Below are 13,570 nucleotides of genomic sequence, written 5' to 3'. Positions count from 1 at the left end.
GCTGTTGTGCTTCAGTGTTTTTTCCTGAGCATCTTTAGATGTTTTTTAGGCTGCTTCTTAGAGTCCTGAGGCAGATCATCAGGACAGCTGGCTGTTTGCACATTAGGAGGAACCGGATCACAACAGTCTCCGGGACTTCTGATTTCTAGTCAGTAGAGATGGGGATTTCTGTTGGCTCAGGCTGGAGAAATCAGACTACTTGTCTCCGCCCCATATCCTAGTACTGTCTCTTCAGGTCTCACCTTTCTCCTGCCACCTCCTCTCCAGCGCCTCTCCTTCGCCACTCTACAGCGAGCCCGCAGTAAGGTCAGTCAGGTGCCTGGTTTTACTCCCAGCGAGAGAACTTAGGCATGTGACATATACAACGGCAAAGTTGAATCTCATATCCTACCCTCAGCCCCCCTGTCCCTGGAGGGGCACAGGCCAAAACCTTCCCCCATCCAGGTCCTGGGCTCCCTTTGGTTGTGCTCCTTAGCTCAAGCCTTCCTTCTTGGCTCTGTTCTTTAAGGGTGAAGTTCATTCTTCAGGGCTTGGCTCCCACTTTTAGGCCATCATCTGTCCAGTTGGATCTCTGAAAAAGTAAGGGCCTCAACCCTGAAAATTCCACGTTCTTTCTGTCCTTCTCTTCTCCTGCCTCCTATTTCACCACCTCTGTTGAAACTGCTGTTTCAGAAACCACACTCCCAACCTCTCAAGCCTCCTCTGCTCTGATCACAAGCTTTTGTCCTACCTCCTATCCCTCTGGGAAATAAAGTTCTAAAAATTATCTCCACCCTCTCTCCCCCCTTAGAAGTCCCATTCATGAATTAATAGAGCATATTTGCATATTATCAGTTGTCATTGTCTGTCTTACTGTACCATTCAGAGTGTTTCAGTTTGTGCAGTTGCATTTTTAATAAGAGCTGTACTGTCTTGTTGGGTGATTGGCCCTCGAGTCTAGGTTACTTTAGGGAAGATTAGGTCTCAGCGTTTGCCAGTCAGTCGGGGCTTGGACATGAACGTGCACTACGTGGCACACTGAACAGCTTTTTTGTGGAAAATACTTTGCTAGACGATGCAGGCAGATGTGCCGGAGCTCCGGCTTGACCTCTGTGTTTAGAATTGTCTGTCTGACCCCGACAAGTGGTCTGCTTCAGTGGAAAGTCACCACATTCAGGCCTGTGGCTCTTGTTCAGCCTCTACGCTGTACACTAGTTCAGGATCTGCTGTATTTTTGCCTGGTTAAAACCTGGTCAAGGTAAAAACTACAATAAAATATTCATCCAGAAAGATACCTGATTAATGTTCATCGATAAGTAAATCTGCTTTCTCTGCTTTCATTTCAGATTTGTCCAATATGTGCAGCATTACCTGGAGGCGATCCTAATCATGTCACGGATGACTTTGCAGCTCATCTTACACTTGAACACAGAGCCCCTAGAGATTTAATATCCTTTTGAGATGCAACAAGGGAAAAAGTTGTTTGTAATATTTGTCATTGTGATGACTTTTAACGGCAGTATTCCCAAGGAAAAAATTAACCTCCGAATTATCTTAGTTGATTTGACATTTTCCTAAAAGTGATAACAGCGTTGAGGTGCAATTTCTTATTTCTCTTTTCCCACCCTGTGACCATTACATGAAAAGTGTTCAGTAAGTGAAATTCACTTGCTCATTATCTTCAGTTCTTTGCCATCAGGTTTATTATTTTTTAAGACAATTTGACTAGGTTACAAGTTTTCAGGATGTTTTCATATAAAAGCGGAAAATGCTAATCCAAATTAAAATCTAGTTAGTTCATTAACTGTATGGATGATGTACTTGCTCGCCATCCATGTTCTCTGTTGCTGTAGTTTCTTACAGGCTGGATGGTGGGCAGGTGTGCCCCGTGAGGCTTTCTGCCCATCTGAGTAGGACAGCATAAGGTCAGATCCAGTTCTAAATTTCTTTCCCACTTTGATTTCTGCTTCTCCTCCCAAGCCAGTCTCATGATGGTTCCTGACAGTATTCTCTATACTCTCCAAGAGATTACTGGCCCACCAGAGTACATTTATTTGTAGACTCGGTGCTTCTGATTTCAAGTTATGAATTGTTTTTCTAAAACTATCACCTGTTAACTTAGGGCTGTTTGCTCATGGGAAGGTTTTAGTGTTCATTGCAGTCTGAAGCAATCAAGAGCTAATCACAACCTTTCTCCCTGCCAAACTCCATTCTGATACCTTTGCTTGCCTCCTGGCAATCACAAGACAACCTTAGACTTGGTGTTCCTGTCTTTCAGCTCTCAGCCCTTGATCACAGAACGTAATTTTCTTATTAGAAATTTGACCCTTTAGAGTTTGGGGGAAGATAAGTGGAAACTAATGGAAAGTTTCCCTGGTGGCTCAGATGGTAAAGAATCCGCCTGCAATGCAGGAGACCAGGGTCAGGGAGATCCCTTGGAGAAGGGAAATGGCAGCCCACTCCAGTATTCTTGCCTGGAGAATCTTACAGAGGAGCCTGGCAGGCTGCAGTCCATGAGGTAGCAGAAAGTTGGACATGACTGAGCAACTAACACTTTAACTTTCGAGTGGAAACTAATGGAAAGATAAAGCTATGGAACCTTCCTGAGAAATAAGATCAGCCTGGTCTGAGCCACCCTGGGGCAAGTACTGAATGAACAGAGGAGCCCACTCTTCCTCCCTCCTGAGTGCAGGGGACACTAAAAGCAAAATGAAGAAAGCAGTGCTTACTTATTTTTTGTTTCCCCCAAGAGAACATGAAAACCCAAATGGGTCAAGAATACTTTTAGCCTGTTAGTTACTTCCCATTTTGTATAAAAAAATTCTGTAGCAATACCCAGAAGAGTTATACTTGATCCATTCTTCACTCCATCTTCATGGAGAAGCTAGGCAAAAAATTTTAAAAAACCATGCCATTATTCTGCACTTCTGCAGCAGGTTCAAGGACCTCTAGTGAAATCAGCATCCATTCCATAGAATGTCCCCTGTCATCCACATCCAGTAGATGTGTATGAATCTTTCATTACCAAGAAAAAATAAATTATGTAAAATATGAGAATAAGAGAAGTCATGTGCTGCATTTTAGATTACTAGCAACTATTATCTTTAAATTCTAAAAAGTAAAGTGTTGGCATAGCAGTTTTCCTGGAAATATAACTAATTTGACAAGTTTTTCAAGTGCCACTATGTGATAATTTTGTTTGACATGAGAGAGTGACTTGTTTCTAAGCCTCTTTGTAACCAGGCTTTTTTTTTTTTTTTTTTTTGCTACTTTGATAGAACTCTTCCTAAAGTGTACTTTTTATTATTTTATTTTTTTAAATATTTTATTTATTTGGCAGAGCTTCCCTGGCAGCTCAGCTGAAAAAGAATCCACCTACAATGCAGGAGACCCCGGTTGTGTCGGGCTCAGTAGCTGCAGTATGGGCTTAGTTGCTCTGAGGCATGTGGGATCTTAGTTCCCCAACCAGGTATCGAACCTGTGTCCCCTGCACTCCAAGGCAGATGCTTAACCACTGGACCACCAGGAAAATCCCTAAGGTGTACTTTTTATACTTTTACAAATAAAGTGTGATGATCATAACATCACTTTCTGTAGAGCCCAAGCCTGTGTCATGAATACCATGAAAGAGTGTGCATTATGGCTGCCTACCCTGTCCCCACATGACTCCTGAACTGGGAATCTAGCACAAAAGTTAGCCTGCATTATGTAGCTGTTCTGTTGGCTGCTTTGTTTGCGTTTTGGGGATTTTTTTTTTTAATTAGTGTATAGTTGATTTACAATGTTGTGTTAGTTTCTGCTGAATAACAAAGGAAATCAGTTACACATATATCCCTCTTTTTTAGAATTCTTTTCCTATGTATTGGCAGCTTCAAAAGAAAATCTCTTCTGCTGTAACATGTGCTCCCCCAGGCCCCCTCGCCTCCCTCCTCCCTGTATACTCACACTTGCCTGTGTAGAGACACAGTGTTGTCTTCACAAGTTTTGGCTGCTGTTTGCTTCTCAGGACTTTAAGCTGGTTTGACTTGTTGATAAATGTGCTGTTAACTTTCTGTGTGTCCACTTAACACAAGAAATTCAAATCTGGTTTTCTGCTTAACAGCAGTATTGGCAAAAGAAAACCCAACACATTGACAGATTAAAACTGATAGCTGAAAGGAATCTTTGACTCCTGAAATTTAAATTATTTGTACTATTCCTTTCTTGTTACAGATGGTCACTGAGATTTGATTAGCCTGTATATTAGCACTACTGTCACCAGATATAAAAACTGGTTATTATTTGTGGTTACTGTGATATGAATGTATATGGGTTCGGGAATATTTCCCTCTGGGTATCTGACCAGGTGGTACCTTTCACCTTGTCAGGTGATGTTAACTCTGGCCCTTGTAGCTGGAACCTGCAAAGAAACTTCTTCCCATCTGGAGAAGCTTTTTTTTCTCTTTGAAAACACACACACATATATAGTATATACACACAGTATACACATATGTTGCTTTATATTCCCTTGTCCATTTTTAGAGTTAATGGCCTTCATAGACATAGTTGTGCCATTCGTATTCTAAATGTGCTGTTTTAAAATGCTTGCAATTCGGGAAATCTGCGTGCTTATCCTGCAAGGGCTCACATGACTTCTTTTCTATATGTATTTTATTCTTACTATGAAATACCCGAGTCCTTTTCTTAACCTTGGAGTTATGATGAGTCGAGCGGTGTCCGACATGTACGTAGAATGTTTCACCCTGGCCGGGGGTTAGGAGGTCCTCGTGCGCGCAGATCAAACATGCACTTTACTAGCAGTTCTACTGGTGGACTTTCTTCTTCTCAGAGTTCATATTCTCCAAGCAATAGGGAAGCCATGGATCCTATAGCTGGTAAGTTAGTTTCACATCCTTAAAGGAAATGGCTGGGGATGGGGGGCTCCCTTTAAATTTGGGGAGTAGGATTTATGTCTCAGTCTCTCATCACACTCCTGTGTTCCTTGACAAAATTCCCTGAAATTCTAAAAAGTGTAAGATATGTTTAAAGTAGACCATGTGGGGAATTCCCTGGTGGTCCAGTGGTTAGGACTCGGTACTCTCACTTTTGAGGGCCCAGGTTCCATCCCAGATCCTGCAAGCCACATAACAAAAAAATAAAATTATTTTTAAAGTCGAGTAGACCATGTAAAGTAATTCATACTACTCTGACATTTCTTTAAGTACTTAAAGGTTTAAAATGATAAGGAACGTCTGTGTTCTATTTGTGACCTCCAATGAAACCCAAGAAAATCATAGAAGATTTCAGAGTTGAAAGACCTCCGAAATTCTGTGGTTCAACCTCCTTCATAAGCACACAGATAAGAAAACTAATTGACAAGACTAAAGAAATAAGCTCTTCTCATGGAATGAAGTCAAGTAGGAATGTTTTGTACTTGTCTTAATTTGAAAATTATATTGTTATGAAACATTCATGTTCTAATAGCTTGGGAAAGTCTTACTTAAAAAAATGATTTGAACATGTAATTTGTACCTGGATCTAATGCATGGTCAACCTGGACAACTGGCAGCAGAGCACAAGGTTTGACAGTCAAAATGTCAGAAGTTGTTGTAGCCAGAGACCCTGAAAGACACGCCAGCACAGGTAGGCATTAAGAGTCCAGGAGCCTGTGCAAGGCCAAAATGTGTGCACACAGTGGGATTTGTACCTGAAATGTGCCTAGTGTAAATCTGTCACCAAAAGTACGAACCATGTTACTCAGAATCTTCTCTAAATTATGAGATATTCAATGTAAAATCTAATTCCAGATGTGCTTTGGGCATTTGGATGTATAAGAAGCCCCAGAAAAACTTCAGTTAGGGATTTTAAAAAGCACTGCTTCATCCAAAAGGAATATATTTACCTGCTGTTTTTGGTAACAGGCTCTAAATGTTAAGTGATTTCTGGGGGAAAAATTCAAAATTGAGACATGTTCTCTATTCAGTTTTTTTCTGTCAGTGAAAATTATATTAATGATGGACTATATGAAAAAACGGTGTTAAGAACCTCAAGGATGAAACGACAGTGAGCAGTAAGGCAGAAACTCGCCCTGGAAATGAGTGTTAATGATGAAAAGCTTTGCCAGCCTGGGAATGTCCGAAAGGCAGCCATCGACTCCACATAAGCCGCTGGGAGGAGGCAGGCGCTGCACTTCCCTTGGCCGAGAGGCTCCCAGTGAGCACAGCCTACTGCGAACGGGAGTCTAGGTGAAACAGGCCGTGCGACCGAGAGCCGTCAGCCTCAGCGGTTGTCACTGCAGCAGTGCCCTGTGACTGAGACAGCAGTCCCAGAAGGTTCGAGAGAAAGAAGGCAGAGCGACCACAGTGAGAGACGATGCCGGTCTCTCTCTCGGAGTTAATTCTGAGAGTCATTCAATCATTACATCAATGCTGGAGTGCCTGCTATGTGTCAGACACTGTTCTAAGAACCAGGAGCAAGCTATGAGCAGTAGACTTGATCCCTGCTTTCTTGGAAGTCATATTGAGAAAGTTTATATTATGCTTGGACCAGTGGATGAAACACCTTAAATACTAAATACCGAGAGAAAGTATAGCTAAATCAACTCATATGCAAACAACTGAAAAACCAATTTGCTGTGTTTCAATTAGAAAGAATTATATGTGAACTAATAATCATATATATGTTTACATTTCCCTCACGCAAGTCCCACCTCCAGAAGGCATCCTAGAAGGTAGTAAGCTCCAAGCTGAGACTGTATGTTGCCCCAGGTTACCTTCCCATTGATGATCGCTTTGAATGTTCGTCTGGTAAAAGGATGATGGTAGCATTTTGTTTTTCTCCTACTGCACTGGACATTAATGTCTTCACTTCCTCTGACAGAGCTTTTATCTCAGTTATCGGGAGTGAGACGTTCTGCAGGAGGACAGCTGAACTCCTCTGGCCCTTCCGCTTCTCAGTTACAACAATTGCAGATGCAGCTGCAGCTCGAACGGCAGCATGCCCAGGCGGCACGGCAGCAACTGGAGACCGCACGCAATGCAACCCGGCGCACTAACACAAGCAGTGTCACCACTACAATCACGCAATCCACAGCAACGACCAACACAGCTAACACAGAAAGCAGTCAGCAAATGATCCAGAACTCCCAGTTTCTTTTAACAAGGTAGTTCATTCATTAATATGACTTCAATAAGTATTTTGTTAGCACTGCAGTCTGAGATGACCTTTGCTCTTTTGTCCTTATGTGTGTTCTTAAAGCCTCGACCTTTGCTCAGACCTTTAAAACTCACAGAAATCTAATCAAAATCTGTATTCAGTATTGCCTCAAAAATAAGAAAAATAATTGTTTACTTTAGATAAACTGGGCTTCCCAGGTAGCACTAATGGTGATAGCCCAGCTAAAGAATCCGTCTGCAATGCAGAAGACTCTGGTTTTATTCCTGGTTTGGGAAGATCCCCTGGAGAAGGAAATGGCAACCCACTCCAATATTCTTGCCTGGAGAATTCCATGGACGGAGGAGCCCAGCAGGCTTTACAGTCCATGTGGTCACAAAGAGTCAGACACAACTAAGCAACTTTCACTTAGATCACCTGTGAATGCTGATAACAGTGTTCTATCAGTATCTCATCATCTGATAGGAATTTCCTTTCCTGCATTGCCCATAAAACATAAGCACAGTATCATCACATATATGGCACATGTTAGGTATAGTTACTGTCATAATGAACACTGCCTTCCTTTTATAGCCAGTTTGAGTCTGCTCTGAAATACCCCAAAGTACAAGAGAAGATTTTATAGTGTGGTGGTTTTCTTCTGAGAATTTCTAAAGAAGTGGAATTTAAATGTTTGTGGTTAGCATACACAAAAGTAACTGTTGTAAAAAATGGTTTAGCACAGTGTAAAAAATACTTAGAACACACAGTAAATGGCTCTGCTGAATGGAATAGAGTTCATATTTGTTCTGAAAGCTACCATTAGCAACTGAATATGTTCCTCTGCCAAGACCTCATGGGCATTTTATGGGACTTTTAAAAATAAAGGAATTTTAGAAAGAGCAGTGATGAGTAGACACAGGGTCAGCAGATAATGGACCTGGTTCTAATTTGGACTTTTAGTGGAATAAATAGGAATATAAAGTAAAAACTGCAAAAGGAGGAAAATTAGTGGAATATAGCAGTTACCTCCAAAAAGTAATGTGACAGATGTTAGAAGAAAACATTATTTCCATGTATATTTCTTTTATCTCATGCTTTTAAACTTCTCTTTGTAGTACAGTGGCACATGTGTATAGTTGTAAATAACATATTGTGGATGCAGAATAAAAAATACTTGCCAATTCCTGCAAATAAGACCCCTGTCAAGAGCTCCAGCTTTTTCCAGTTTGGACCTTAGGCAAATCACTTTACTTCTCCAGACTATCATTAAGTTCTATCTTAATATCCCTTGAGTTTTGCCTCATTTGAGTGAGAATTGTTTCGAGGATGAAATGGGAACACTGGTATGTGTATGCCCTAGTTCAATGTCTGGCATATAATAAAGGCCCAATTAGCACTATTTACTATCATTTGTTACGGATCTAAGAAGGAAATTTCAAGTGAGAAGTTTACCTTTGGATTATTTCTGTAAAGTGAGTAGCTATGCCTGATTATTACCAGAAAATGTTGCTTCAGCATAGAGTAATCACAGAGCCACAGGTGGATCCATCCTGCCACATAATTTAGCAGTACGGACTGACAGACTGCAGGCTTCCAGCTTGTCAGGTTGGGTACCAGCCTCAGAAAGGAACCCTACCAGTGTGTTGTCTGGTGCAGGTTCACTGACCTGTGCGTGGAATGAATGTCCTGTCCCACTGCCCTTTGGAAGAGACATCTTCCACCTCTGTTCCACTCTGGTTTTATTTTGTTTTTGGAGCTCCAGCCTCAGTGAGCTTGATCTGGGACTTTTCTCTGTGCAATTATTCTGCACCACCCTCAGCCCCGCAACCAGGGAATAGTACAGTGGCCTCTGAGTGCTCTCCTTAGATCCTGGTGGTAGCTTCTGGAAGGCCCCCTTCTGTCATCTGATACTGTGCATTGCATAGTACCTAGGAATTGATAGACCGCTTTCCACATCTTTCATTGTGTCATTAAATTCTGACTTACAAGGTTTATTTAAGGCAGCATTTCCTTCAAAATATTCCCTGGAACTTTGTATATCTACTGTTGAGTGTCTTCCAACTGGAAATACATAAATGTGCACACTGAGAATCTTCAAGGCCAGGAGAATGGCTGTGACATTTCCAAGTGGAAATCCTTGTCACTGGCCCACAACTGTAATGTGATAGATGTGGGGCTCAAGCCTTGTCTTTGGTCTGTTTGACTGGGGGCAATTCCTATTCCCATTGTCTTGGAATTGATGGTGCAACAGTTTCTTTGGGATCCAACAGTGATGGACCTTTCAGAAACCAACCGTGTAAGTGCCTATGTCAGATTCCAGTCTCTTGGCAATGGAGCCAGCTAGTTTTGCTCACCCCCAATTTGAAGCTTCTTACAAGCTTTGCAGTTACTTCCAGATCCCAGATGAAGATTGGCCCACCAGGAAATCTAGCCCTAGTGCTGTTTTTATCTCCCCCGCCCCTTCAGGAGTGAAATCTATTCTCAGTTATTTCTTAAAAATCAAAACTGTAATATTAGAATTACATGATTTCCAAAGATTGGGGGGCCTCAGCCTGCATGTTTCTAGTTTGCCTGTTTGCTATGTAAATAGTTGCCTCTGCATCTTTTCTCTTTATAATAGGTTTGACTTCAGTTTATTTTTCTTTTTAATGCTTTTTCCAAAACTGAGAACATGGAATGTACTTCATTTCTTAGCAGTTTCAAAGTTTTGATTGAGAATATGTAGCCTATTGCTCAGTCTCCTCTTTCAGTATATACTCTCTTGTATCCTTAATTTGGTTTTAATTTTAAATGTCATCAGTCATTTCCTTTCAGTGTGGATCTAATGTTGTTACCTTCCAGAACCTTTTGTGTTTTTAAGTTCTGAAATTTAGATCTTTTGTTTTCTGAGCCGTTAATCTAATGGTTGAGTGGTTTGAACTTGATAGCTATGAGATTTTTGAGCATCACTTAACCTCTTCAGTTTCTTCTTCCCGTAAATTGATAATAATGAAACCTAACTTGTAGGATTAGAAGAGATTATCCATACAAAAAACACTTAAAGCCCATAGTGAGTGTCGAGCACATCTCCTCCGTTGCTACTTTGAGATGCCCCCATGCCTTCCAGCCTAGGTGGGACTGTAGAGAACAGGTTCCAGGTGCAGGTGAGCATGGGTTCCAAGTGCACCTGGCAGCCCCTAGGGGTCGCACGTGCCTGCTGGACCTCCCTTCACTATTACCATCTTCCTGTTTGGTACTTTTCCTACCCCAGTGCTTCAATCAGTTTCCCTTTCTTGGACACTAAAAAAATGTAGATAAATTAGCAATGAAACTAACCAGGATATTGCCTAACTCATTTAACAGGTTAGTAATAAGAACATGCTAATATCTGTCCGGTCTCCGTGTTGATGAACCAGGTTCCCAGCATGACACAGGTCTCAGAAGTGTATGTGTCAGTTGAGCATAGTGGGCCATTATAAGTCTCAGGTCAGCCTTGTTACAAGGTCCTTGGTAGGAGAAATGTAGGTGTACATGTACATGCTTGTGCACGTGTGTGTTTGTACATGTGTGTTTGCCCTCTCATGCTCCTGGACGTGTCTTTGTTTCGGAAGAATTAGGTAGAAATAATAGAGAAAAGCCAAGAGAACTAGGATTTATTTTCAGTTGACTATTTTAGTCGCTATAGATTTTGGTTTTGGGACCAGTGTTGCTACTTTTCCTCTTTTTACTACCAACTGGTGAAATTCTGGTTAAGGAAATTACTACTTCCCCAAGCATCTAATCTGTTAGAAATTTTGTTTTCCTAGGAGATTTTTCACACCAGTTTTCTCTGTAGGGTGTATGGAAGTCCAAATGTGTTTCTTCTCATTGAATCTAATTAAAGCATAGATTTGCACCTCAGGGTAACAGTATTGTTACAAGTGTGGGGAATTCACAGCCACATAATTAAGGAGGTAAATTAGAGCAGGGTATTCCAATAATATGTCTTAGACTCTGTGGAGCTCGCATAATGTAGGACATTGTAGAAACTGACCATGCCATTGTTCCTTGACTTTTTACCAATGAGATCTTTTCTTTTTAATTTGCACAGGTTGAATGATCCTAAAATGTCTGAAACAGAGCGCCAGTCCATGGAAAGTGAGCGCGCAGACCGCAGCCTCTTTGTCCAAGAGCTCCTTCTATCCACTTTAGTGCGCGAAGAGAGCTCGTCCTCAGACGAGGATGAACGGGGGGAAATGGCAGATTTTGGTGCTATGGGCTGTGTAGATATTATGCCTTTAGATGTTGCTTTAGAAAACCTAAATTTAAAAGAGAGTAATAAAGGAAATGAGCCTCCACCACCTCCTCTTTGATGACATCCCAATTCGCAGACAATGTCCTCTGTGCTGTATTTGCCAATGAAAGTGGACAACAACTATCTTGGGTTTGTTTGGTGATTGTAATTTCAGGTCTGTCACTCTTGTTACATTGTGTACATTCAAAAAGGAAGAGAGAAAAATATATATGATAATCATTTCCACTTAACTAATTTTTACTTCTAGCAGGTAAATGTAGGTAGCAGTGCAGGGGTGATCTCTGCTTCCTGCACCCTGACATGCAGAAGGCTCTCGTAATACTCCACATTCAAACTGAAGAGGAAAATGGAAATCTCTAATGAAGCTGCTGTGTGTATTTATGAATATTAATGAATAAAAACTGCTTGGATGGTTTACCTTAACTACTGCATGAGGTTTTTTGCAGCGTGCATGAGTTTTAGTGACCTTGTTATTTAAGAAATTTAAATACAAGGAGTAAAACTTAAAGCAAACATAAAAGCCCAAAGCTTTCCCAAACATTATTCAATGGTTACGAGGCAAAAGAATCCCTTGAGGAAGTAGCTTTTGAATAATGTCTGCCTGAATCACCTTTCTCTGTGTGCCTCCTCCGCACAAGCCAGCTCTGCAGTGGAGCCTGGGGTCGCAGCCGGTGTCGCTCCGCCCTGTGTGACTGTCCCGTCGCCCTGTCAGTCATCTTCCGTGTGGAGCTCAGCCTGTCTTAACTCATCCGTAGAAGATACACCAGTACAGCTGCTGTGGGAATCTGCTGCAGGCATCTGTGTGTCCTGAAAACAAGTCCTGTTCTCTTTGTTTGAAAAGTTCTTTTTGTGGTTGTTGAAAATTTTTTCAATTGTTAAATATGTTCTATTCAGGTGTAGATGAATTTCATTTATTCACTGTTCAACAAAGTTAACCTGGATTATGTTGTCTTTGTTTTTGAAAATCTCACCTTCTCAATCATATGTTGCGTTATTTATGTATTTGCTTCATAGTTTTGCTGAGACAGATCAGTATCAGGGGAGCTTTGAGGATTTGCCTTCCCAGACTTTGTCAATATATTACAACCAAATTCTTAATGCTAACTTTAGCACCTTTTTATTTATTGGGTTTTTTTTTTCAAGCATAAAAAGTAAAGCCTTTTAATTGAATCATGCCACCTATATGCCTATATTATTAATCCTATGTGTAAAAAAAAAAAAATGTACAGCTTTTTTGGGTTTGTTTTGGGGTTTGAAGGGGCCGGGATATTTTTTATTTTCTGTTCCAGTTTTTGTGCATAGACTTTCACAATAGCTCCAAGGCAGGGACAGTGGGTTTGGGGGTCGGGGGGGGGCAGTTTTTGGAATGTAAATTTAGGACTTTTAAAAAAGGTGCGCACAGCTTCTGATAAATTTATAACTAGACTTAACCTAATCATGTCTTGTTCCAGAGCTCTCTCTCCTCTGAGCCCTTCCCTCCATCTCCCCTCTCTCCTTCCATCTGTGTTTCTCTGTTTCTTCAACAAGCATACAGACTCGAGCACCCTCCGGTGTTCTCCTGAGAACTGTGAAGTCCATGTTCATTCAGATGTAACCAAAAAAGATGTCACCCCACATTTCTTAAAAAGCAACTGTGGCTTCTCCTCCTCTGAAACTTCAGCCTCCAATGATTTCCAGATACCCTAGCTTTGTTTTCTTTAGTCTCTGTGATGGAAAATGTTTTAAAGGAAAATTTACACAGGCTTCTGGTTACACTAGAAGCCCAGTCCAGTAGGATTTTTTTTTTTTTTTTTCAATCGGTTGTTAAGACGTTTCCAAAACCAGTTTTCAAGCTGTGGTCTTTTCACACACATCTTCTGCACATACGTCACACATTTCAATAAAGCATTTTCAAGACTGTTGGCCACTTGGATTTCTTTGGTGTTGGTGAACTAGCCTAACCATTATTCAGAGATAATATATCTCTAACCTAGTTTTTTGTTTTTGTTATTTTCATGCTTGACTTTGGAGGTCCTGATTTTGTATGAATGCATTACTTTGGATGTGAGAAATAGAAATTGTCAATTATGTGCTTTCCCCTTTCTGCACAAATTCTGGGAAAATGTAAGATCCTTCCTTTTTTTAAACATGGTTTGAGGGAACAGCTGTTAAGTCCAGTCAGGGCAGTTTAATTTAACTTAGATG

The 13,570-nt window shown here is 41.0% G+C and overlaps 1 protein-coding gene across 1 annotated transcript in view; it reads left to right on the top strand.

Moving 5' to 3' along the window:
* KCMF1 (potassium channel modulatory factor 1) overlaps positions 1-13,287 on the top strand; it is a 79,827-nt gene extending 66,540 nt beyond the window's left edge. The window contains exons 4-7 of the mRNA XM_070479729.1: positions 1,326-1,427; positions 4,679-4,853; positions 6,838-7,120; positions 11,183-13,287. Of these exons, the coding sequence (XP_070335830.1) occupies positions 1,326-1,427; positions 4,679-4,853; positions 6,838-7,120; positions 11,183-11,444 (822 nt within the window). The 3' untranslated portion in view covers positions 11,445-13,287. The remainder of the gene's footprint in view (positions 1-1,325; positions 1,428-4,678; positions 4,854-6,837; positions 7,121-11,182) is intronic.
* The last annotated feature ends 283 nt before the right edge of the window (positions 13,288-13,570 follow it).

Source organism: Odocoileus virginianus, chromosome 2, assembly GCF_023699985.2.
Source record: "Odocoileus virginianus isolate 20LAN1187 ecotype Illinois chromosome 2, Ovbor_1.2, whole genome shotgun sequence".
Lineage (NCBI taxonomy): Eukaryota > Metazoa > Chordata > Mammalia > Artiodactyla > Cervidae > Odocoileus > Odocoileus virginianus.
Note: the sequence above shows the minus strand (reverse complement) of the source record. Positions and strands in the feature narration are given on the sequence as shown.